General features: G+C 40.0%; 2 protein-coding genes across 6 annotated transcripts; both read right to left on the bottom strand.

Moving 5' to 3' along the window:
• Positions 1 to 869: 869 nt before the first annotated feature.
• On the bottom strand, positions 870 to 12,938 carry LOC113151958 (cystathionine gamma-lyase-like). 3 transcript variants are annotated; one of them, XR_003297876.1, is made up of 13 exons: positions 12,700 to 12,938; positions 11,792 to 11,873; positions 11,504 to 11,599; positions 11,201 to 11,310; positions 10,982 to 11,116; positions 10,810 to 10,867; positions 10,270 to 10,347; positions 9,602 to 9,754; positions 9,379 to 9,500; positions 8,843 to 8,895; positions 8,402 to 8,540; positions 3,878 to 4,013; positions 3,182 to 3,777 (listed from the first exon to the last, which is right to left on the bottom strand). XR_003297876.1 is itself a non-coding variant. In XM_026344838.1 (12 exons), the coding sequence occupies exons 1-12, from the start codon at positions 12,871 to 12,873 to the stop codon at positions 1,651 to 1,653; spliced, it is 1,218 nt and encodes a 405-aa protein (XP_026200623.1). In that variant the 5' UTR covers positions 12,874 to 12,937; the 3' UTR covers positions 870 to 1,650. The 3 variants fall into 3 exon arrangements, 2 of the variants coding, with proteins under 2 accessions (XP_026200623.1, XP_026200622.1); XM_026344838.1 differs by lacking the exons at positions 3,182 to 3,777; positions 3,878 to 4,013 and adding an exon at positions 870 to 1,668 and having other exon boundaries at positions 12,700 to 12,937; XM_026344837.1 differs by having other exon boundaries at positions 3,182 to 4,013.
• A 1,908-nt stretch (positions 12,939 to 14,846) lies between these two features.
• On the bottom strand, positions 14,847 to 26,943 carry LOC113151959 (cystathionine gamma-lyase-like). 3 transcript variants are annotated; one of them, XR_003297877.1, is made up of 13 exons: positions 26,684 to 26,943; positions 25,776 to 25,857; positions 25,481 to 25,576; positions 25,178 to 25,287; positions 24,959 to 25,093; positions 24,787 to 24,844; positions 24,247 to 24,324; positions 23,579 to 23,731; positions 23,356 to 23,477; positions 22,820 to 22,872; positions 22,379 to 22,517; positions 17,855 to 17,990; positions 17,159 to 17,754 (listed from the first exon to the last, which is right to left on the bottom strand). XR_003297877.1 is itself a non-coding variant. In XM_026344840.1 (12 exons), the coding sequence occupies exons 1-12, from the start codon at positions 26,855 to 26,857 to the stop codon at positions 15,628 to 15,630; spliced, it is 1,218 nt and encodes a 405-aa protein (XP_026200625.1). In that variant the 5' UTR covers positions 26,858 to 26,943; the 3' UTR covers positions 14,847 to 15,627. The 3 variants fall into 3 exon arrangements, 2 of the variants coding, with proteins under 2 accessions (XP_026200625.1, XP_026200624.1); XM_026344840.1 differs by lacking the exons at positions 17,159 to 17,754; positions 17,855 to 17,990 and adding an exon at positions 14,847 to 15,645; XM_026344839.1 differs by having other exon boundaries at positions 17,159 to 17,990.
• Positions 26,944 to 27,009: the final 66 nt, after the last annotated feature.

A 27,009-nucleotide genomic window follows, 5' to 3' on the forward strand; every position in this document is an offset into this window, starting at 1 on the left:
ACCTAACGCTCAGTGACAAGAGCCCACCACGAGTCACGGCTGCATCCCCACCCTTACTTACATTTACATTTAGTTATTTGGCAGATGCTTTTATCCAAAGTGACTTACAAGTGAAGTACAAAGCGAGAAAATATCTAAGCTAAGGAGAACTAATAAGAGCTGTTTCAGTTTCATGGGGTATACGTGAAAGATTTCTTTTCTTTTTAAAACAAAAAAGGTTTTAACTGCAGGGAAAGGTTAAGAAGAGTTCTGTTGTTGTTTTTTTATTAAGAGTGAGACAGCTGAGCATGCAGAGGTGGGTAGATCAGTAAAGATGTGGTCAGTAAAGCTCAGTTAATCATCAATATTCACCCCCAGGTTTCTGGCAGACTTAGTTGGGACAATCACTGGGAAATATGAACTTCTGTCTAGGATAGGTTGAGTTGAAGATGCCTCTCTCTCATCCAAGCAGCTATGTTGGAGTAGACAGTGGAGTCATCTGGTTGAAAGGACGGGAAGAGCTGTGTGTCGTCAGCATAGCAATGACAGGAAAAGCCATGCGACTGGATAGTGAAACCTAGGGATGTAGTATAGATGGGAAAAACATAGAGGACCAAGAACTGAAACCCACCACTTCACTAGAATCTCTACAGCCTATTTAGGCACAGCAGGTTCTCACTGGCAAAAGGTTTTCAAAATCTAAAGTTCAGGAAATAAAGTTCCTGTGAACCAAAGCCAGCTGATCCTCGGTCTTTACAGAGAACCTAAACATTTAGTTTCCCCGTGGAAATGTTGGTTTAGTCATCGGGGCAGCAGCTAGCTCATTTGATCCATCAGCTAAACCCCCAGTGTGCAGCCCACCACTATCAGGCTATAATAAATGTGGTGTAATCGACTCGCTATGGTTACTGATGCTGAACTCACAATTACAGCACTCGTGTTTCTATGGCAGGATGTCTGAGAGGAAGTAAGTGACACAGAGATTTATACTTCAGACTGATTTTAATAGATTATTCTGTTCCAGATGAACCGTGCTCTTGAGCAGTGATGGGGTACCACACACCATCTCATTTAGTGATTAATGTCCTGATAATTGATAAAACAGGAGTAAAAGATTGCTCGTTTCTTCTTCACAGTGTATATATTAGTTTGAGCTGATGCTGACAGAAAGACAGAAAATAATTTTGACTTTTGGAAATCAGGTGACAGGATTAGTTCATGTAAAATGTGACTGGTTAGTCTGACTGATGAGAATTTATACACCAGTGTAACTGGGACATGTTTGAAAAGGGAAATTGTCCCATTTAAAAATAGAAAATATGAGAAATTATTATTGCAGATGAGAACTGTAGAGTTACAGACTAATAGTCAGTGGTGTAAAGCAAATGTATACAGAAAATGTGTTTTTTCCTGCAGAAATGTATCTTGTATTTGTCTTGACTAAATAGGACTGTGTCCCATTAAAACCTTCCAAATAAGAACAAAACATACAGTAAAAAAAAAAAAAAAAAAAAGATAAACAAGTTAGTTTCAATCAGTTTTACATGATTCTAGAAAAACTGTCAGTACAAAACTAAGATTATGTTATTTATTCACAAATTGTATAGTATATATGCATTGGTGTTGATCTATGATTCAAAACTTCAGCTACCCCTTCAGTCTTCAGGCATTTCAATCCATCTCTGGATGCTAAAAGAGAGAAATTGACCAATGACAACACTATTTGGTAAAGTACACATCCCGGAAACAGACCAAGACAACACACAAGGTTATAGTTAATGACTCACTACTTTTTATCTGAAATTAAACATTATCTTGGAGCCAAAAAGTGGTACAATGCATATAATAGTTCTCTTCTGCCTGATGAGCTAAGGCAGGATGCCAAAACGTCTGCCATAATACACGTCAACAGCAGATTAATAGACCTCTCACCGTAGGAAAAAGTTCAATAAAGCACCATGCAGACAGCATTTAGCATAAAATACATCCACAGAGTCCAAATTATAACCCAACAGTGATGTTTGTGGCTCAAAACCAACGTTAGGATGAGGACATCTGACTGGAAATTTAAATGCCTGCCCCAGTATGACCTGACATCGCATCCAATCTAACACATCACCCATCAAAGGAGCATTTTCCCAGGACCATAGACAATGATTAGAGATATTTGTCTCATTTTAATTTCCATTTGCTACAGATGAGCAGTAGAGGGATTAGGATACATTATCTGAATACTGAGAAGAGGTGCAGGCTGCCCTCCAGGATACGGTTTTATGAGGTGACAAAACAGGTTCTGGCAAAAATATAATTCCTACTGATGACAGTGCAGTTAGTAGGTGGGAATTAGTGGTGAATCTGACTAAATGAGCACAATAGAGCTCATTAAATGCAGTTTTATTTAATTAAATCTCAACCACATCTGGTCTTCATATGTAAAAAATTATTCTTAAATTAACTAAAGCATCTAGCACAAATATAAAATACAAAGGGGCCTCTTTCCACAGTGGTCGGAAAAACTCAATGTTAGATTAAAACTAAAAGTGAGCAGTGGATGATATATATATATTTAGTGTCAAAAACAGATATTTACATTTATACTTCATGTCCTGTGTCTTCTCTTTACAAACAGTGTGATATCATGCTAGCTCATCCATATTCACCTTCCACAAATAGTGCAACTTTCTGGAAAACAGTGGATTTGTGTTACTTCTATTTAGTAAGTAATCAGACTATGTTTTGGAACTGCAGTACCCATAATCAGAACTTGTTAGAGCTGCAAGAATCATCATTAGATATCCATCAGTCTGCAGATATACACACATTGTCTATAAATGGAGGAGAGTTGGTAACGTAGCTGCTCTCTGTAGAAGTGGACACCAAGCTAATGATTCCAAAGGCACAACATAGAATACTCAATGAGATTTAAAAAAACCTCTAGTAAAAACCTCTTAAAAGAATCAGTGGAGGTGTGTTAAAGAGTTATGGGTCTGCTGGGCTTTGGCTTGGCAATTACCTAATTTATCAAGTATCAGGATAATGTCAGGGAGACTGTCAACTCAGTAGAATCTTGGTGACGAAACAGGACTATAGCCCTAAAGATCAAAGTTAATACTTTCTAAGAACTGACCTTAACCCAACACAGATGTAGAATGACCTCTATAAAGTTTTTCACGCCTGACGTCCTAAGTACATGGTTGAGTTGATAGTTTATAATTGTTTGGATGTATTTAGCTTACACGCTTATCCCTTATATTATGTTGCGGGTAATTTTGACCCGCACTGTGTAAATCCAAAAATAAATTCAAAAAACTGTGTTTAAACAACTGGATAAACATTTTAAAAGCTGACATACAACACAATTTGAAATTCCAGAACAATTTTTGTAACAACTATTTAGTTTAGTTTTAGATTTTCATTGTTCAACATTTTCAATGTTGTCCACATGATGGACATAATGTAACTGTGTGCTTTCTGCAGATGTAATTCTTGCATTTCACACAAGATGTGCTTGTTTTAGCATCTCTTCCGTTTCTGTGTACCTGTATTCACTGGACCTATTGCAGATTGGATGTATGGCATGAACTTGACTTTTCCAATTACATAATTGTAATTGAGAAATATTGGCCTTCCATTCTCTTCATACCACACACTTCCTTTGACCTGTAAACTCCAGCTGACACTAGAATTCCAAAATAAGCATGCAAGTCAGTCTGATCCAGTGGCTTCCATTTCTCTTGAAATACACGCCTTCCCCCCAAGTTACTCGTGGCAAGTATGATCTTCACTGTTGGTGGGGAGCTGAAGATATGAAACGCGGATTAAATATCATCAACTAGTGTGACGGCAAATCTTGTAAGACCAGGAGTCATTTTGATGACATTGGAAGATGACAGTCTACCTTGGCTTAGGTGTGGTGATGTTGACCATTTTATATTGCCATCTTTATATGTTCATGTCCCCTCCATGGATGAAGATTGCTGCAGTCCTTGGTTTTTGTCTAATGCAGAGACGGCAGCAGACTCCTCCTCTGAATCCTCCTCATTGTAGGAAAATTGGCAGTCAGGGTCATCAATAATGTCTTCTGGCTCTAAACAATCCTCTGTCTCTGACATTTCTTCTTCTTCATCACTATCCCAGTTAAAAATCAATGATATAACGTCTTCAACTGTAAACCTTCTGGAGCTCATTTTTGGTGTGCTTCTCAAAGAGATGACATGAGTGACAGTGACGAGGACAAAGGCAAGAAAGCTTGTCCTGTACACACACCTGGGTCTGTGGGTCTGAATGTTTATTCAGAGGCTATTCAAAACTAAGTACATCAGAGAGACATGTTCACTTTGGATCTGACTAACTTTTTACCCACATAAAAAGTGTCCGGGTCAAAATGACCCGCAACATCACCTTTGTATACAAACTGTGCACAGACATTCCAGGACACATTAGAGTGTCCATCTTTTACAAACCATTTTATGACCCCAGATAAGGAAAAGTCATAAGATTTCATGAAGAAAAAAAGGATAAACAGTACTTTGGTCAACAAAAAAACTGAAATGGGCTAAATTGACCCTTAACATAATATGAAGGTTATTGTTTGTCCATGTCAATCTAGCCACAGGGGTTGCAAGCCAGTGATTTCTGTGCCGGTCCCAAGCCCGGATAAATAGAGAGGGTTGCGTCAGGAAGGGCATCCGGCGTTAAAATTGCCAAAATAACCATGCGAATCATCCACAAGACTTTCATACCGGATCGGTCGAGGCCCGGGTTAACAACGACCGCCACCGATGCTGTTAACCTACAGGGTGTCGGTGGAAATTTGACTACTGTTGGTCGAAGAAAGAGGGGAGGCAGAAGGGTTCGTGGTCAGAGAGAGAAGGGGAAAGGCAGGGACATAGATCTGAGAATAGGGACTCTTAACGTTGGCACAATGACAGGGAAAGGCAGAGAGCTGGCAGACATGATGGAGAGAAGGAAGGTAGATGTTCTGTGTGTGCAGGAGACAAGGTGGAAGGGCAGCAAGGCACGTAGCATTGGAGGAGGATACAAACTGTTCTACCATGGTGTGGATAGGAAGAGAAACGGGGTAGGAGTGATCCTGAAGGGGGAGTTTGTAAACAGTGTTCTAGAGGTGAAAAGACTCTCAGACAGGGTGATGAGCCTAAAGCTAGAAATTGAAGGGGTGATGATGAATGTAGTCAGTGGGTATGCGCCACAGGTTGGCTGTGAGTTAGAAGAGAAGGAGAGATTCTGGAGTGAGTTTGATGAGGTCATAGAGAGTATCCCCAGAGGAGAGAGAGTTGTTGTTGGAGCAGACTTCAATGGGCATGTTGGTGAGGGCAACAGAGGTGATGAGGAGGTGATGGGCAGGTTTGGTGTGAAGGAAAGGAATCTGGAAGGACAGATGGTGGTGGACTTTGCTAAGAGGATGGAAATGGCTGTAGTCAACACTTACTTCCAGAAAGGAGAGGAACATAGAGTGACATACAGAAGTGGAGGTAGGAGTACACAGGTGGACTACATCCTATGTAGACGAGGTCATTTGAGAGAGGTTAGTGACTGCAAAGTGGTGGTAGGAGAGAGTATAGCCAGACAGCACTGCATGGTGGTGTGTAAGATGACTCTGGAGGTCAGGAAGAAGAAGAGAGGGAAGACAGAAAAGAAGACCAAGTGGTGGAAGTTAAAGAATGAAGAAACTTGTGAGGAATTCAGACAGAAGTTGAGACAGGTTCTTGGTGGTCAGGATGAGCTTCCAGATGACTGGGAAACTACAGCAGATATTATCAGGGAAACAGGTAGGAAGGTGCTAGGTGTGTCATCTGGAAAGAGGAAAGAAGGTAAAGACACTTGGTGGTGGAATGAGGAAGTACAGGAATGCATCCAGAGGAAGAGGTTAGCTAGAAGGAAGTGGGATGTAGAAAGGACTGAGGAAAGTAGACAGGAGTATAAGGAAGCACAGCGTAGAGTGAAGAGGGAGGTTACGATGAGCTGTATGACAGGTTAGACACAAAGGAAGGAGAGAGGGAGTTGTACAGGCTAGACAGACAGAGAGATAGAGATGGGAAGGATGTGCAACAGGTAAGGGTGATTAAGGACAGAGATGGAAAGGTGCTAACAACCCAGGAGAGTGTGCAGAAAAGATGGAAGGAGTATTTTGAGGAGCTGATGAACGAGGAAAATGACAGGGAAAGAAGGGAGGAAGATATGGATGTTGTGGAGCAGGAAATAGCAGAGATTGGAAAGGATGAGGTTAGGAAGGCTGTTGGTCCTGATGACGTACCTGTGGAGGTGTGGAAGTGCTTAGGAGAGACAGCAGTGGAGTTTCTAACCAGTTTGTTCAATAGGATTCTAGAGAGTGAGAAGATGCCTGAGGAATGGAGGAGAAGCGTTCTGGTTCCGATCTTTAAGAACAAGGGTGACACGCAGAACTGCAGCAACTATAGAGGAATAAAGTTGATGAGCCACACAATGAAGCTGTGGGAAAGAGTAGTGGAAGCCAGGCTTAGGAAGAAGGTGGAGATTTGTGAGCAGCAGTATGGTTTCATGCCCCGTAAGAGCACCACTGATGCCATTTTTGCTTTGAGAATGTTGATGGAAAAGTACAGAGATGGTCAGAAGGAGCTGCATTGTGTCTTTGTAGATTTAGAGAAGGCGTATGACAGGGTGCCGAGGGAGGAGCTGTGGTACTGTATGAGGTCGTCTGGAGTGGCAGAGAAGTACGTCAGACTAGTTCAGGACATGTATGAGAGAAGTATGACGGTGGTGAGATGTGCTGTAGGTCAGACAGAGGAGTTCAAGGTGGAGGTGGGACTACACCAAGGATCAGCTTTGAGTCCCTTCTTGTTTGCTATGTTGATGGACAGGCTGACAGATGAGGTCAGACAGGAATCTCCCTGGACAATGATGTTTGCGGATGACATTGTGATTTGCAGTGAGAGTAGAGAGCAGGTAGAGGAACAGCTGGAGAGGTGGAGGTTTGCTCTGGAAAGAAGAGGCATGAAGGTCAGTCGTAGTAAGACAGAATACACGTGTCTGAACGAGAGGGATCAAGGTAGAAGCGTTAGGTTACAGGGGGCTGAGGTGAAGAAGGTGCAGGAGTTTAAGTACTTGGGGTCAATAGTTCAGTGTGATGGAGAGTGTGGAAAAGAGGTGAAGAGGCGAGTGCAGGCAGGTTGGAGCGGGTGGAGGAAAGTGTCAGGAGTGTTGTGTGACAAAAGAGTGTCAGCAAGACTCAAAGGAAAGGTGTACAAGACAGTGGTGAGACCAGCTCTGCTCTATGGGTTAGAGACGGTAGCAGTGAGAAAGAGACAAGAGGCTGAGATGGAGGTAGCAGAGATGAAGATGTTGAGGTTCTCTTTAGGAAGTTAGACAGAATAAGGAACGAGTACAACAGAGGGACGGCTCACGTTGCCTGTGTTAGCGACAAAGTCAGAGAGGCCAGACTGAGATGGTTCGGACATGTTCAGAGGAGCGATAGTGAGTATATTGGTAGAAGGATGTTGGAGATGGAGCTGCCAGGCAGGAGGACAAGAGGAGATTTTTTTTTTTTGTTTTTATGACAAATAAAATTGGTCATAAAATAGTATATATATATATATATATACTATTTTATGACCAATTTTATTTGTGACAAGTCAAATGTTCCTGTGAGAAATGGCAGCTAGTAGCAGTAACCAAACCTGTTAGGAGCTAAACTCTGTAGTGTCACAGAACAAATACAGGCAGGAAGAACTTGCACAGTGTCTATGCTCACTGTGGAGAGCTTTATAAGTCCGAGTGCTGGGTATGATGTCAAGTAAACATGATCCAGTGTGTTCGGTGGGCTGAAGCACAACCATCAGCAACCACAGGTAAAATTATTTTACCTGTTTCAGCACGGATGCAGGGACTTAGCAGTTCATATCTGTCAATCACTGACAACCTTAAATCAGTTTTTTGGTTTGTTCTCAGAAAAATCATGACCAACTGATTTTTTATCCAAAACTGTCAGTGTTGCTTCTGAATCTAAACTGAATTGGAGCTGACTGGCAGCTGTCACCACGACACACGCTGAAACTTAACACAGCCTGACACACACTTATTTAGCAGAGAGCCTGAAAATGGTTCTTTAAAACAGCCATAAAAAAAAACACAGTGCTGAACAGCTTATGGGAAAAGACATTAAACAACACCAAAGTTCACAATTCTGAGTCTAACTGAGACTCTAACTCTACTTGATTGTTCTGTAGTCTTTTCTGTCTAATTAAAGCTTAGATAAATATAATTTCTAACTAATTGAGATGCAGCAGTATCTCTTACTGAGACAGATGAGAATCTTTTCACTTTCCTACAAACCAATTGATTTGTATTGATCAATCAGTGGTTTAATAACATTTTGAATGTCTCTCACTCCGACTCAACACTTTGGATTTGGATGTTTGATACTTACAGCAGCAGCCAGTGCTTGTTGCAGATCTTCAATGATGTCAGCCTCATCCTCCAGTCCCACAGACAGTCTGATGAGCGTATCAGTGATCCCCAGCTCTTTCCTCTCTTTTTCTGGCACTGATGCATGGGTCATAATCAACCTAAATATGGCAGAGGACAGAGACACTTACATATGGAGGCAACACTGAATAAAATATCTGGATACTTTAACAGACATTACAGCTAAGGGAAACAAACTCTTTTAATTAAAGTCAGTCTGGAGCACTTTAAGGATTCTTCTTCATCTCTTCTGCCCCCTTGTGTTGTTATTTTTTTACATTACAGCTTAAGGTGAAGTAAATACACATTTCTAGTGTTTAGACATGTTAAAATGCAAAAAGCTACACTGTACTAAAATAACTTATAATAAATTATAATAATAAATTTTTCCAGGGTGACTTACGGAATCTCCGCTAAACTTTCATGACCACCGAGACTGTCAGCTACCGCAAACAGCTGAAATAACAAATGACTTGAAATGAAACAGTGTTTGACATAGGTCAAAATAGTAACAAGAACGAATGAATCAAGACACTAAAGGAGGTTAAGTAACTAAGTACATATACTAATTAAGCCACTGTAACATTCTTGCTGTTATATTGTGGTTTGGATCATCTTCAGACACGGCAGCAGTGAACATAAGGTCTGTCATTTACAGAACAATAGAATCTCGTGATCTTGTGACAACATGAGCAAATTATTATTAATCTTAATTAATTAAGACCTGATTCAGTTAAATAAGAACATAAACATTTAACATAAAGATTAAATGTCCTGCCGTTGTACACCATAGTACTTCTATTTTCCTTCTCTAGCCCTGTTAGTCTGGAAATCTGATCCAATAACTTGCACAATCCCTAACATCATCCCCTCCTTTTAAATACAAAGCCTAACACACAGTTTAGATCAAATAAAAAAAAGTAATTTGTCCCAAATTACTTTAAGGCTTTTGAGGAAGGTGGTGGCGTGTTCAAGTTTCCCCTTAATGTAGAAGGAAATCATTCCTGGAAACCCGGTGCATTGTCTCTTCACCAATTCATGCTGAGGATGAGAGGGCAGACCTGTATTAATGGAAACATGGAGGAAAAAATACAGTCAGATATACAAATCTATTTTACACTTTGTTACTCTAAAGAATATGTTGGTGTGATTTGAGTCTTACCTGGGAAGATGACGCGCTCCACCCGTGAGTTGGCCTCCAGAAACTTGGCAGCAGCCAACGCGTTCTTAAAGTGCCGCTCCATCCGCAGGTGTAGCGTCTTCAGTCCACGGTTGCATAGGAAGCAGTCAAAGGGGGATGGCACACCCCCCAGTGCTGAACCAATACAGAGGGGAAAAAAACCTTACACCAAACCATCCAAAAATCCAGATCAGACAATAACAAAGGCAGAAATAAACAGTTCCTCATCAAAAGGCTGTAAATGGTTTCAGCAGTTTTGGCGTCAGGACCATGATTTACCTGTTAATAAGCAAATTTAGCTCAGATATAACTAACCTGTGCACCTGTGTACTAACAGAAGATGGAAAATATCTAACATAAGTAGGAAAGGTGTAAAAAGTACACATACTCAATACTCTAGTTAAGTGCAAGTATGTGTTATTTAGTCCATAAATAACACATAAACCTGTAAACACTATGTAATGACTAATGCTGTTCAAATAACTGTAGAGGAGTTAAAGTATAATATTTTTTCTTTGACTCGTAAAAGTAAAAGTTGCATGAAAATGAAATACTCCAGTGAAGTACACATACCTCAAAATTGTAATTAACCACAGTACTTACATAAATGTATTTAGTTACCTACCACCTCTGAATTTAAGTGTACTCACCGTTTTGCAGAAACTTCAGGCGCTCGTACAGATCATCCCGGTTCACTGAGGCCAGACCCATTAACACATCACTGTGACCTGCAAGTTAAATGACAGGATTTGATTGATTTCAATTACTCACAAACACAATTTAATAATATAATTTTAAATATAATAAAAAAAACATGTTAACAACTAAGTTGCATTAGAGTCTTGTTATTTCAATAAAAATAGAAAGAATGTTTTATTAGGAAAACAACACAAATGTGTTATGAATAGATTTGGTAGAGAACATCACCAATGATGTTTACATGTTTTAACATAACCTGACATTACACATTTTTATTTATATTTACTGCATCATTCAGAATGACTTGTTTGCATTTCAGTGCCATTAAATCTTTCATTATGACTCTAGCTGACTGCTCCCGCCTGTTCACTCACCTGCTTTTTGTCCAATACGACCTACAGACATAAACTTACTGACTTTTTCATTTAGACAGAATTTATTATTATATTTATTTATTATTTTAGTGAAACAGGAAAATGTAGATGACCTACCATTCATGTATTTGGTGGCTGAATACATGCAGATATCAGCCCCTAAAGCCAAGGGGCGCTATGAGCGTGCAAGACAAACACGAGTTAATCATTCAGTGATGTGGTTCCACATCAACTATAATTTATATTTAAAATCAGAAGAGCATGAAATTATCTCATCTGTCACTTTCACCTGGAAATAGGCAGACATAAAGGTGTTGTCCACAACCAGCAATGTGTCTTTGTTGTGCTCGTGGACCAAGTCAGCACAGGCCTGGATGTCAACAACCTTCATTGTTGGGTTGCTGGGCGTTTCAATCCACACCAGCTACACAAGGAAACACAATATGACAATTCACTGTATCAGAATGTTCAGAAGAAGAAATAAAAGATGTGTTATTCTTTGACTTACTTTAGTGTTGGCCTTCAGTGCAGCTTTCAGCAACTTGAGTTTTGAACAATCCACCAAAGACACATCCAGGCCAAATTCTGTAGCAATACTTCGGAAGTAACAGTTTGTACCTTTCAATAAAAAGTGAAACTTTCTTCAGATTTAGATAAATGACCCCTCCTCATATTCAGCTTTCACTCTAACCCTAACCATTTTTGTATAATCTATGCTAACAGTGGGCATCATGTGCCAAAAAAAAAAAACAACAACACTTGGTTGTCTGATTTAGTTCAACTGAAATGCTCAGACTGTGAGGTGTCTTACCTCCATTCACATCGTCCATGCAGATGATCCCTTCACCTGCCTTGAGAAGGTGAGTGATGGTCACTGCTGCTGCCATCCCTGAGGCAAGGGCGACACCTGATGGAGCAAATCACAAGGGCTGAATAGACTAAAAATCTTGCCAAATGAAATGTTGATTAATGATTAATGATTAATGTTGGACATTTGAATCATTTACTTGTTTACTGCAGTGTTGTCAAATATTTCCAGCTTTAATGGAAAACACATGTTGTAACTACGTGAAGGTCTAATACAAACAGTTTTACTTACAGTACTTTGCTCCATCCAGAGCTGCCACAGCCTTCTCCAGACAGTTTCTTGTAGGATTTCCACTTCTACTATATTCAAATCCCTACATACAAAACCTTTGTCAAAGAAGTTACCCAAACACGCATGTGCATCATGAGTTTTAGTTTTTTTGCATCATAACAATCTTACATAAGTACCTAAGATTTATATAAGTATCCCATCTTGCCACAATCACAAACTGGTAACACACAGTTTTTCTTTATGTGGCTCATCTGTTCAGAACTTTAATTACACTGTACATGTTATACAACTTCACAGTTGTTTGAATAAGTATCATCTGATCAAAGAGCAGCTAGTATTGTAAAAAAAATTAAACAGGTAGCTTTGGCCTCCAGTACTATTGTGAGTTATGTTGCAGTTACTTTTGAACAGGATATTTCTGTTATGTATATATTAAAGAAATCTCTAGAACTGCCTTCTTCCACTTAAAGAGGATTGTTATAATATGGACATTGTGTCTCAAAGTGATGCTGAAGAACTACTTCATGCACATATAGGTTACTTCTAGAGTAGACTGTAATTCACTATTGACAGGATGTCCCCATAGCTCCCTAAAATGTCTCCATCTCATCCAAAATGCTGCAGACAGAATTAGCAAGAGTTTAAAATATAGTGTTAACTTTTCATGCAGTAATACGTTTGGAAATGTGATGCAGTAATAGTAGTCTATTACTAAAACCTGGAGCTTGGACAGAGTGGAGATACTTAACTAATAAGTACTTAACAACACTTCTTCTGATTAATAGCTGTGAAATATTTAAAAGTCATGTGTGTCCTTTTGGCAGAAGCTTTAATTTGTTTAATTTGTGCTGGCTCACTATGTGCACAGCAGCTTCCATAAATAACCGAGTCTTGTAACATGTACTCACGGCGTGATTTCCAGGTCCGTGCTGCTTGAACGTGGTGGACAGAGAAATCGGCGGCACCACAGCCATCGATTTCCATTGTTCCGGCTCCTGACCGACGTGGATCGCTTCTGTGGCGAACGATTTGAAAGGCGTGCAGAAGCCGCTCTGCTCCTCTGGGCTGTGATTTTGATCCATTTCAATTTCTCTCTACAAAAAGCTCAGTGACAGACTGAGGAGGAGTGAGAATCACCGCTGCACGGTGAAGCCATTTAACAGACAGGTGCGCTGCACCGCCTCAGCCAATCAGCGCTCAGCATTAGCCAGACGTCGGCTCTGATTGGCTGTTGAAAGGGGGCGTCTCGCCCGACCGACCACGTTGTTTGTGTTTGTGAGTTTTAAATGCGCCACAGTTACGTAAGGATTCCTGCAGTTTGATAGTTTAATAACACATCATCATTAAAACAACACACGTGGAAACCAGAGGCCTACAGAAATAAATGGGATTTGGATAGCCATCTGTAACCAGACAGTGGTAAGTTTAATTACACAGTTCGTGTTTCACAGTTTCAGTGTTGTTTGAATAGTCATCGTCTGATGAAACAGCAGCTATTGCGAAAGATAAAACAGGAACTGTACAATAGATCATGATAGATACAATAAACAATAGTTTACAAGTTGGGAGACATTAAAGACAGTTCTTTTACAGAACACTAATTAAAGTTTATTTTTCTTTCTCAGCTTATGTTTTAGCACAGTAACTAGAAATGGGAGGAAACCACTAACCTGGCTCAGTTCAAATTTACAAAATTACAAGAACCTTTTTAGAAATCCCACAAATGATCATATGTTGTTTAATTTGTATTTTAAAAAAAAGACTAAGACTGTAAGAGTTTTAAGTGAGCTTAACAAAAACACTTTGTGTTGATGTAGTTGACCTCTGACCTTAAACCCCTTAACCAGATCACATCAAGTTGAATGTCATGAGTTTAGACGTGATGGTGTGCAGATGACCTCCAGGGAGTGGTTAGTTTCTTTTCCTTCTGATGCAGGATGCTAAACATTTTTCAAACAGTAAGTGTGGTTGTATGTTAAAAGTGATGTATCAATGAATGAAGTGTAATTACACAGTCTTATCTGCAACATAAACACTTGAAATCTGACATAGCTGCAATGTAACTCATCCTGATTTCACTAAGCTGAGTAATCAGGGACTTTTATTCTTCAAAAAAGGCTCTGTATTACTGAAAAGAGGTGGCAACACTAAAAACCTGACATGAATACTAATGTTTTCTAAGTCTAACCTAACGCTCAGTGACAAGAGCCCACCACGAGTCACGGCTGCATCCCCACCCTTACTTACATTTACATTTAGTTATTTGGCAGATGCTTTTATCCAAAGTGACTTACAAGTGAAGTACAAAGCGAGAAAATATCTAAGCTAAGGAGAACTAATAAGAGCTGTTTCAGTTTCATGGGGTATACGTGAAAGATTTCTTTTCTTTTTAAAACAAAAAAGGTTTTAACTGCAGGGAAAGGTTAAGAAGAGTTCTGTTGTTGTTTTTTTATTAAGAGTGAGACAGCTGAGCATGCAGAGGTGGGTAGATCAGTAAAGATGTGGTCAGTAAAGCTCAGTTAATCATCAATATTCACCCCCAGGTTTCTGGCAGACTTAGTTGGGACAATCACTGGGAAATATGAACTTCTGTCTAGGATAGGTTGAGTTGAAGATGCCTCTCTCTCATCCAAGCAGCTATGTTGGAGTAGACAGTGGAGTCATCTGGTTGAAAGGACGGGAAGAGCTGTGTGTCGTCAGCATAGCAATGACAGGAAAAGCCATGCGACTGGATAGTGAAACCTAGGGATGTAGTATAGATGGGAAAAACATAGAGGACCAAGAACTGAAACCCACCACTTCACTAGAATCTCTACAGCCTATTTAGGCACAGCAGGTTCTCACTGGCAAAAGGTTTTCAAAATCTAAAGTTCAGGAAATAAAGTTCCTGTGAACCAAAGCCAGCTGATCCTCGGTCTTTACAGAGAACCTAAACATTTAGTTTCCCCGTGGAAATGTTGGTTTAGTCATCGGGGCAGCAGCTAGCTCATTTGATCCATCAGCTAAACCCCCAGTGTGCAGCCCACCACTATCAGGCTATAATAAATGTGGTGTAATCGACTCGCTATGGTTACTGATGCTGAACTCACAATTACAGCACTCGTGTTTCTATGGCAGGATGTCTGAGAGGAAGTAAGTGACACAGAGATTTATACTTCAGACTGATTTTAATAGATTATTCTGTTCCAGATGAACCGTGCTCTTGAGCAGTGATGGGGTACCACACACCATCTCATTTAGTGATTAATGTCCTGATAATTGATAAAACAGGAGTAAAAGATTGCTCGTTTCTTCTTCACAGTGTATATATTAGTTTGAGCTGATGCTGACAGAAAGACAGAAAATAATTTTGACTTTTGGAAATCAGGTGACAGGATTAGTTCATGTAAAATGTGACTGGTTAGTCTGACTGATGAGAATTTATACACCAGTGTAACTGGGACATGTTTGAAAAGGGAAATTGTCCCATTTAAAAATAGAAAATATGAGAAATTATTATTGCAGATGAGAACTGTAGAGTTACAGACTAATAGTCAGTGGTGTAAAGCAAATGTATACAGAAAATGTGTTTTTTCCTGCAGAAATGTATCTTGTATTTGTCTTGACTAAATAGGACTGTGTCCCATTAAAACCTTCCAAATAAGAACAAAACATACAGTAAAAAAAAAAAAAAAAAAAAGATAAACAAGTTAGTTTCAATCAGTTTTACATGATTCTAGAAAAACTGTCTGTACAAAACTAAGATTATGTTATTTATTCACAAATTGTATAGTATATATGCATTGGTGTTGATCTATGATTCAAAACTTCAGCTACCCCTTCAGTCTTCAGGCATTTCAATCCATCTCTGGATGCTAAAAGAGAGAAATTGACCAATGACAACACTATTTGGTAAAGTACACATCCCGGAAACAGACCAAGACAACACACAAGGTTATAGTTAATGACTCACTACTTTTTATCTGAAATTAAACATTATCTTGGAGCCAAAAAGTGGTACAATGCATATAATAGTTCTCTTCTGCCTGATGAGCTAAGGCAGGATGCCAAAACGTCTGCCATAATACACGTCAACAGCAGATTAATAGACCTCTCACCGTAGGAAAAAGTTCAATAAAGCACCATGCAGACAGCATTTAGCATAAAATACATCCACAGAGTCCAAATTATAACCCAACAGTGATGTTTGTGGCTCAAAACCAACGTTAGGATGAGGACATCTGACTGGAAATTTAAATGCCTGCCCCAGTATGACCTGACATCGCATCCAATCTAACACATCACCCATCAAAGGAGCATTTTCCCAGGACCATAGACAATGATTAGAGATATTTGTCTCATTTTAATTTCCATTTGCTACAGATGAGCAGTAGAGGGATTAGGATACATTATCTGAATACTGAGAAGAGGTGCAGGCTGCCCTCCAGGATACGGTTTTATGAGGTGACAAAACAGGTTCTGGCAAAAATATAATTCCTACTGATGACAGTGCAGTTAGTAGGTGGGAATTAGTGGTGAATCTGACTAAATGAGCACAATAGAGCTCATTAAATGCAGTTTTATTTAATTAAATCTCAACCACATCTGGTCTTCATATGTAAAAAATTATTCTTAAATTAACTAAAGCATCTAGCACAAATATAAAATACAAAGGGGCCTCTTTCCACAGTGGTCGGAAAAACTCAATGTTAGATTAAAACTAAAAGTGAGCAGTGGATGATATATATATATTTAGTGTCAAAAACAGATATTTACATTTATACTTCATGTCCTGTGTCTTCTCTTTACAAACAGTGTGATATCATGCTAGCTCATCCATATTCACCTTCCACAAATAGTGCAACTTTCTGGAAAACAGTGGATTTGTGTTACTTCTATTTAGTAAGTAATCAGACTATGTTTTGGAACTGCAGTACCCATAATCAGAACTTGTTAGAGCTGCAAGAATCATCATTAGATATCCATCAGTCTGCAGATATACACACATTGTCTATAAATGGAGGAGAGTTGGTAACGTAGCTGCTCTCTGTAGAAGTGGACACCAAGCTAATGATTCCAAAGGCACAACATAGAATACTCAATGAGATTTAAAAAAACCTCTAGTAAAAACCTCTTAAAAGAATCAGTGGAGGTGTGTTAAAGAGTTATGGGTCTGCTGGGCTTTGGCTTGGCAATTACCTAATTTATCAAGTATCAGGATAATGTCAGGGAGACTGTCAACTCAGTAGAATCTTGGTGACGAAACAGGACTATAGCCCTAAAGATCAAAGTTAATACTTTCTAAGAACTGACCTTAACCCAACACAGATGTAGAATGACCTCTATAAAGTTTTTCACGCCTGACGTCCTAAGTACATGGTTGAGTTGATAGTTTATAATTGTTTGGATGTATTTAGCTTACACGCTTATCCCTTATATTATGTTGCGGGTAATTTTGACCCGCACTGTGTAAATCCAAAAATAAATTCAAAAAACTGTGTTTAAACAACTGGATAAACATTTTAAAAGCTGACATACAACACAATTTGAAATTCCAGAACAATTTTTGTAACAACTATTTAGTTTAGTTTTAGATTTTCATTGTTCAACATTTTCAATGTTGTCCACATGATGGACATAATGTAACTGTGTGCTTTCTGCAGATGTAATTCTTGCATTTCACACAAGATGTGCTTGTTTTAGCATCTCTTCCGTTTCTGTGTACCTGTATTCACTGGACCTATTGCAGATTGGATGTATGGCATGAACTTGACTTTTCCAATTACATAATTGTAATTGAGAAATATTGGCCTTCCATTCTCTTCATACCACACACTTCCTTTGACCTGTAAACTCCAGCTGACACTAGAATTCCAAAATAAGCATGCAAGTCAGTCTGATCCAGTGGCTTCCATTTCTCTTGAAATACACGCCTTCCCCCCAAGTTACTCGTGGCAAGTATGATCTTCACTGTTGGTGGGGAGCTGAAGATATGAAACGCGGATTAAATATCATCAACTAGTGTGACGGCAAATCTTGTAAGACCAGGAGTCATTTTGATGACATTGGAAGATGACAGTCTACCTTGGCTTAGGTGTGGTGATGTTGACCATTTTATATTGCCATCTTTATATGTTCATGTCCCCTCCATGGATGAAGATTGCTGCAGTCCTTGGTTTTTGTCTAATGCAGAGACGGCAGCAGACTCCTCCTCTGAATCCTCCTCATTGTAGGAAAATTGGCAGTCAGGGTCATCAATAATGTCTTCTGGCTCTAAACAATCCTCTGTCTCTGACATTTCTTCTTCTTCATCACTATCCCAGTTAAAAATCAATGATATAACGTCTTCAACTGTAAACCTTCTGGAGCTCATTTTTGGTGTGCTTCTCAAAGAGATGACATGAGTGACAGTGACGAGGACAAAGGCAAGAAAGCTTGTCCTGTACACACACCTGGGTCTGTGGGTCTGAATGTTTATTCAGAGGCTATTCAAAACTAAGTACATCAGAGAGACATGTTCACTTTGGATCTGACTAACTTTTTACCCACATAAAAAGTGTCCGGGTCAAAATGACCCGCAACATCACCTTTGTATACAAACTGTGCACAGACATTCCAGGACACATTAGAGTGTCCATCTTTTACAAACCATTTTATGACCCCAGATAAGGAAAAGTCATAAGATTTCATGAAGAAAAAAAGGATAAACAGTACTTTGGTCAACAAAAAAACTGAAATGGGCTAAATTGACCCTTAACATAATATGAAGGTTATTGTTTGTCCATGTCAATCTAGCCACAGGGGTTGCAAGCCAGTGATTTCTGTGCCGGTCCCAAGCCCGGATAAATAGAGAGGGTTGCGTCAGGAAGGGCATCCGGCGTTAAAATTGCCAAAATAACCATGCGAATCATCCACAAGACTTTCATACCGGATCGGTCGAGGCCCGGGTTAACAACGACCGCCACCGATGCTGTTAACCTACAGGGTGTCGGTGGAAATTTGACTACTGTTGGTCGAAGAAAGAGGGGAGGCAGAAGGGTTCGTGGTCAGAGAGAGAAGGGGAAAGGCAGGGACATAGATCTGAGAATAGGGACTCTTAACGTTGGCACAATGACAGGGAAAGGCAGAGAGCTGGCAGACATGATGGAGAGAAGGAAGGTAGATGTTCTGTGTGTGCAGGAGACAAGGTGGAAGGGCAGCAAGGCACGTAGCATTGGAGGAGGATACAAACTGTTCTACCATGGTGTGGATAGGAAGAGAAACGGGGTAGGAGTGATCCTGAAGGGGGAGTTTGTAAACAGTGTTCTAGAGGTGAAAAGACTCTCAGACAGGGTGATGAGCCTAAAGCTAGAAATTGAAGGGGTGATGATGAATGTAGTCAGTGGGTATGCGCCACAGGTTGGCTGTGAGTTAGAAGAGAAGGAGAGATTCTGGAGTGAGTTTGATGAGGTCATAGAGAGTATCCCCAGAGGAGAGAGAGTTGTTGTTGGAGCAGACTTCAATGGGCATGTTGGTGAGGGCAACAGAGGTGATGAGGAGGTGATGGGCAGGTTTGGTGTGAAGGAAAGGAATCTGGAAGGACAGATGGTGGTGGACTTTGCTAAGAGGATGGAAATGGCTGTAGTCAACACTTACTTCCAGAAAGGAGAGGAACATAGAGTGACATACAGAAGTGGAGGTAGGAGTACACAGGTGGACTACATCCTATGTAGACGAGGTCATTTGAGAGAGGTTAGTGACTGCAAAGTGGTGGTAGGAGAGAGTATAGCCAGACAGCACTGCATGGTGGTGTGTAAGATGACTCTGGAGGTCAGGAAGAAGAAGAGAGGGAAGACAGAAAAGAAGACCAAGTGGTGGAAGTTAAAGAATGAAGAAACTTGTGAGGAATTCAGACAGAAGTTGAGACAGGTTCTTGGTGGTCAGGATGAGCTTCCAGATGACTGGGAAACTACAGCAGATATTATCAGGGAAACAGGTAGGAAGGTGCTAGGTGTGTCATCTGGAAAGAGGAAAGAAGGTAAAGACACTTGGTGGTGGAATGAGGAAGTACAGGAATGCATCCAGAGGAAGAGGTTAGCTAGAAGGAAGTGGGATGTAGAAAGGACTGAGGAAAGTAGACAGGAGTATAAGGAAGCACAGCGTAGAGTGAAGAGGGAGGTTACGATGAGCTGTATGACAGGTTAGACACAAAGGAAGGAGAGAGGGAGTTGTACAGGCTAGACAGACAGAGAGATAGAGATGGGAAGGATGTGCAACAGGTAAGGGTGATTAAGGACAGAGATGGAAAGGTGCTAACAACCCAGGAGAGTGTGCAGAAAAGATGGAAGGAGTATTTTGAGGAGCTGATGAACGAGGAAAATGACAGGGAAAGAAGGGAGGAAGATATGGATGTTGTGGAGCAGGAAATAGCAGAGATTGGAAAGGATGAGGTTAGGAAGGCTGTTGGTCCTGATGACGTACCTGTGGAGGTGTGGAAGTGCTTAGGAGAGACAGCAGTGGAGTTTCTAACCAGTTTGTTCAATAGGATTCTAGAGAGTGAGAAGATGCCTGAGGAATGGAGGAGAAGCGTTCTGGTTCCGATCTTTAAGAACAAGGGTGACACGCAGAACTGCAGCAACTATAGAGGAATAAAGTTGATGAGCCACACAATGAAGCTGTGGGAAAGAGTAGTGGAAGCCAGGCTTAGGAAGAAGGTGGAGATTTGTGAGCAGCAGTATGGTTTCATGCCCCGTAAGAGCACCACTGATGCCATTTTTGCTTTGAGAATGTTGATGGAAAAGTACAGAGATGGTCAGAAGGAGCTGCATTGTGTCTTTGTAGATTTAGAGAAGGCGTATGACAGGGTGCCGAGGGAGGAGCTGTGGTACTGTATGAGGTCGTCTGGAGTGGCAGAGAAGTACGTCAGACTAGTTCAGGACATGTATGAGAGAAGTATGACGGTGGTGAGATGTGCTGTAGGTCAGACAGAGGAGTTCAAGGTGGAGGTGGGACTACACCAAGGATCAGCTTTGAGTCCCTTCTTGTTTGCTATGTTGATGGACAGGCTGACAGATGAGGTCAGACAGGAATCTCCCTGGACAATGATGTTTGCGGATGACATTGTGATTTGCAGTGAGAGTAGAGAGCAGGTAGAGGAACAGCTGGAGAGGTGGAGGTTTGCTCTGGAAAGAAGAGGCATGAAGGTCAGTCGTAGTAAGACAGAATACACGTGTCTGAACGAGAGGGATCAAGGTAGAAGCGTTAGGTTACAGGGGGCTGAGGTGAAGAAGGTGCAGGAGTTTAAGTACTTGGGGTCAATAGTTCAGTGTGATGGAGAGTGTGGAAAAGAGGTGAAGAGGCGAGTGCAGGCAGGTTGGAGCGGGTGGAGGAAAGTGTCAGGAGTGTTGTGTGACAAAAGAGTGTCAGCAAGACTCAAAGGAAAGGTGTACAAGACAGTGGTGAGACCAGCTCTGCTCTATGGGTTAGAGACGGTAGCAGTGAGAAAGAGACAAGAGGCTGAGATGGAGGTAGCAGAGATGAAGATGTTGAGGTTCTCTTTAGGAAGTTAGACAGAATAAGGAACGAGTACAACAGAGGGACGGCTCACGTTGCCTGTGTTAGCGACAAAGTCAGAGAGGCCAGACTGAGATGGTTCGGACATGTTCAGAGGAGCGATAGTGAGTATATTGGTAGAAGGATGTTGGAGATGGAGCTGCCAGGCAGGAGGACAAGAGGAGATTTTTTTTTTTTGTTTTTATGACAAATAAAATTGGTCATAAAATAGTATATATATATATATATATACTATTTTATGACCAATTTTATTTGTGACAAGTCAAATGTTCCTGTGAGAAATGGCAGCTAGTAGCAGTAACCAAACCTGTTAGGAGCTAAACTCTGTAGTGTCACAGAACAAATACAGGCAGGAAGAACTTGCACAGTGTCTATGCTCACTGTGGAGAGCTTTATAAGTCCGAGTGCTGGGTATGATGTCAAGTAAACATGATCCAGTGTGTTCGGTGGGCTGAAGCACAACCATCAGCAACCACAGGTAAAATTATTTTACCTGTTTCAGCACGGATGCAGGGACTTAGCAGTTCATATCTGTCAATCACTGACAACCTTAAATCAGTTTTTTGGTTTGTTCTCAGAAAAATCATGACCAACTGATTTTTTATCCAAAACTGTCAGTGTTGCTTCTGAATCTAAACTGAATTGGAGCTGACTGGCAGCTGTCACCACGACACACGCTGAAACTTAACACAGCCTGACACACACTTATTTAGCAGAGAGCCTGAAAATGGTTCTTTAAAACAGCCATAAAAAAAAACACAGTGCTGAACAGCTTATGGGAAAAGACATTAAACAACACCAAAGTTCACAATTCTGAGTCTAACTGAGACTCTAACTCTACTTGATTGTTCTGTAGTCTTTTCTGTCTAATTAAAGCTTAGATAAATATAATTTCTAACTAATTGAGATGCAGCAGTATCTCTTACTGAGACAGATGAGAATCTTTTCACTTTCCTACAAACCAATTGATTTGTATTGATCAATCAGTGGTTTAATAACATTTTGAATGTCTCTCACTCCGACTCAACACTTTGGATTTGGATGTTTGATACTTACAGCAGCAGCCAGTGCTTGTTGCAGATCTTCAATGATGTCAGCCTCATCCTCCAGTCCCACAGACAGTCTGATGAGCGTATCAGTGATCCCCAGCTCTTTCCTCTCTTTTTCTGGCACTGATGCATGGGTCATAATCAACCTAAATATGGCAGAGGACAGAGACACTTACATATGGAGGCAACACTGAATAAAATATCTGGATACTTTAACAGACATTACAGCTAAGGGAAACAAACTCTTTTAATTAAAGTCAGTCTGGAGCACTTTAAGGATTCTTCTTCATCTCTTCTGCCCCCTTGTGTTGTTATTTTTTTACATTACAGCTTAAGGTGAAGTAAATACACATTTCTAGTGTTTAGACATGTTAAAATGCAAAAAGCTACACTGTACTAAAATAACTTATAATAAATTATAATAATAAATTTTTCCAGGGTGACTTACGGAATCTCCGCTAAACTTTCATGACCACCGAGACTGTCAGCTACCGCAAACAGCTGAAATAACAAATGACTTGAAATGAAACAGTGTTTGACATAGGTCAAAATAGTAACAAGAACGAATGAATCAAGACACTAAAGGAGGTTAAGTAACTAAGTACATATACTAATTAAGCCACTGTAACATTCTTGCTGTTATATTGTGGTTTGGATCATCTTCAGACACGGCAGCAGTGAACATAAGGTCTGTCATTTACAGAACAATAGAATCTCGTGATCTTGTGACAACATGAGCAAATTATTATTAATCTTAATTAATTAAGACCTGATTCAGTTAAATAAGAACATAAACATTTAACATAAAGATTAAATGTCCTGCCGTTGTACACCATAGTACTTCTATTTTCCTTCTCTAGCCCTGTTAGTCTGGAAATCTGATCCAATAACTTGCACAATCCCTAACATCATCCCCTCCTTTTAAATACAAAGCCTAACACACAGTTTAGATCAAATAAAAAAAAGTAATTTGTCCCAAATTACTTTAAGGCTTTTGAGGAAGGTGGTGGCGTGTTCAAGTTTCCCCTTAATGTAGAAGGAAATCATTCCTGGAAACCCGGTGCATTGTCTCTTCACCAATTCATGCTGAGGATGAGAGGGCAGACCTGTATTAATGGAAACATGGAGGAAAAAATACAGTCAGATATACAAATCTATTTTACACTTTGTTACTCTAAAGAATATGTTGGTGTGATTTGAGTCTTACCTGGGAAGATGACGCGCTCCACCCGTGAGTTGGCCTCCAGAAACTTGGCAGCAGCCAACGCGTTCTTAAAGTGCCGCTCCATCCGCAGGTGTAGCGTCTTCAGTCCACGGTTGCATAGGAAGCAGTCAAAGGGGGATGGCACACCCCCCAGTGCTGAACCAATACAGAGGGGAAAAAAACCTTACACCAAACCATCCAAAAATCCAGATCAGACAATAACAAAGGCAGAAATAAACAGTTCCTCATCAAAAGGCTGTAAATGGTTTCAGCAGTTTTGGCGTCAGGACCATGATTTACCTGTTAATAAGCAAATTTAGCTCAGATATAACTAACCTGTGCACCTGTGTACTAACAGAAGATGGAAAATATCTAACATAAGTAGGAAAGGTGTAAAAAGTACACATACTCAATACTCTAGTTAAGTGCAAGTATGTGTTATTTAGTCCATAAATAACACATAAACCTGTAAACACTATGTAATGACTAATGCTGTTCAAATAACTGTAGAGGAGTTAAAGTATAATATTTTTTCTTTGACTCGTAAAAGTAAAAGTTGCATGAAAATGAAATACTCCAGTGAAGTACACATACCTCAAAATTGTAATTAACCACAGTACTTACATAAATGTATTTAGTTACCTACCACCTCTGAATTTAAGTGTACTCACCGTTTTGCAGAAACTTCAGGCGCTCGTACAGATCATCCCGGTTCACTGAGGCCAGACCCATTAACACATCACTGTGACCTGCAAGTTAAATGACAGGATTTGATTGATTTCAATTACTCACAAACACAATTTAATAATATAATTTTAAATATAATAAAAAAAACATGTTAACAACTAAGTTGCATTAGAGTCTTGTTATTTCAATAAAAATAGAAAGAATGTTTTATTAGGAAAACAACACAAATGTGTTATGAATAGATTTGGTAGAGAACATCACCAATGATGTTTACATGTTTTAACATAACCTGACATTACACATTTTTATTTATATTTACTGCATCATTCAGAATGACTTGTTTGCATTTCAGTGCCATTAAATCTTTCATTATGACTCTAGCTGACTGCTCCCGCCTGTTCACTCACCTGCTTTTTGTCCAATACGACCTACAGACATAAACTTACTGACTTTTTCATTTAGACAGAATTTATTATTATATTTATTTATTATTTTAGTGAAACAGGAAAATGTAGATGACCTACCATTCATGTATTTGGTGGCTGAATACATGCAGATATCAGCCCCTAAAGCCAAGGGGCGCTATGAGCGTGCAAGACAAACACGAGTTAATCATTCAGTGATGTGGTTCCACATCAACTATAATTTATATTTAAAATCAGAAGAGCATGAAATTATCTCATCTGTCACTTTCACCTGGAAATAGGCAGACATAAAGGTGTTGTCCACAACCAGCAATGTGTCTTTGTTGTGCTCGTGGACCAAGTCAGCACAGGCCTGGATGTCAACAACCTTCATTGTTGGGTTGCTGGGCGTTTCAATCCACACCAGCTACACAAGGAAACACAATATGACAATTCACTGTATCAGAATGTTCAGAAGAAGAAATAAAAGATGTGTTATTCTTTGACTTACTTTAGTGTTGGCCTTCAGTGCAGCTTTCAGCAACTTGAGTTTTGAACAATCCACCAAAGACACATCCAGGCCAAATTCTGTAGCAATACTTCGGAAGTAACAGTTTGTACCTTTCAATAAAAAGTGAAACTTTCTTCAGATTTAGATAAATGACCCCTCCTCATATTCAGCTTTCACTCTAACCCTAACCATTTTTGTATAATCTATGCTAACAGTGGGCATCATGTGCCAAAAAAAAAAAACAACAACACTTGGTTGTCTGATTTAGTTCAACTGAAATGCTCAGACTGTGAGGTGTCTTACCTCCATTCACATCGTCCATGCAGATGATCCCTTCACCTGCCTTGAGAAGGTGAGTGATGGTCACTGCTGCTGCCATCCCTGAGGCAAGGGCGACACCTGATGGAGCAAATCACAAGGGCTGAATAGACTAAAAATCTTGCCAAATGAAATGTTGATTAATGATTAATGATTAATGATTAATGTTGGACATTTGAATCATTTACTTGTTTACTGCAGTGTTGTCAAATATTTCCAGCTTTAATGGAAAACACATGTTGTAACTACGTGAAGGTTTAATACAAACAGTTTTACTTACAGTACTTTGCTCCATCCAGAGCTGCCACAGCCTTCTCCAGACAGTTTCTTGTAGGATTTCCACTTCTACTATATTCAAATCCCTACATACAAAACCTTTGTCAAAGAAGTTACCCAAACACGCATGTGCATCATGAGTATTAGTTTTTTTGCATCATAACTATCTTACATAAGTACCTAAGATTTATATAAGTATCCCATCTTGCCACAATCACAAACTGGTAACACACAGTTTTTCTTTATGTGGCTCATCTGTTCAGAACTTTAATTACACTGTTCATGTTTCACAACTTCACAGTAGTTTGAATAAGTATCATCTGATCAAAGAGCAGCTAGTATTGTAAAAAAAATTAAACAGGTAGCTTTGGCCTCCAGTACTATTGTGAGTTATGTTGCAGTTACTTTTGAACAGGATATTTCTGTTATGTATGTATTAAAGAAATCTATAGAAATGCCTTCTTCCACTTGAAGAGGATTGTTATAATATGGACATTGTGTCTCAAAGTGATGCTGAAGAACTACTTCATGCACATATAGGTTACTTCTAGAGTAGACTGTAATTCACTATTGATAGGATGTCCCGATAGCTCCCTAAAATGTCTCCATCTCATCCAAAACGCTGCAGACAGAATTAGCAAGAGTTTAAAATATAGTGTTAACTTTTCATGCAGTAATACGTTTGGAAATGTGATGCAGTAATAGTAATCTATTACTAAAACCTGGAGCTTGGACAGAGTGGAGATACTTAACTAATGAGTACTTAACAACACTTCTTCTGATTAATAGCTGTGAAATATATAAAAGTCATGTGTGTCCTTTTGGCAGAAGCTTTAATTAGTTTAATTTGTGCTGGCTCACTATGTGCACAGCAGCTTCCATAAATAACCGAGTCATGTAACATGTACTCACGGTGTGATTTCCAGGTCCGTGCTGCTTGAACGTGGTGGACAGAGAAATCGGCGGCACCACAGCCATCGATTTCCATTGTTCCGGCTCCTGACCGACGTGGATCGCTTTAGTAGCGAACGATTTGAAAGGCGTGCAGAAGCCGCTCTGCTCCTCTGGGCTGTGATTTTGATCCATTTCAATTTCTCTCTACAAAAAGCACAGTGACAGACTGAGGAGGAGTGAGAATCACCGCTGCACGGTGAAGCCATTTAACAGACAGGTGCGCTGCACCGCCTCAGCCAATCAGCGCTCAGTATTAGCCAGACGTCGGCTCTGATTGGCTGTTG

This window comes from Anabas testudineus, chromosome 4 (genome assembly GCF_900324465.2).
Source record: "Anabas testudineus chromosome 4, fAnaTes1.2, whole genome shotgun sequence".
NCBI classification, from domain to species: Eukaryota; Metazoa; Chordata; class Actinopteri; order Anabantiformes; family Anabantidae; genus Anabas; species Anabas testudineus.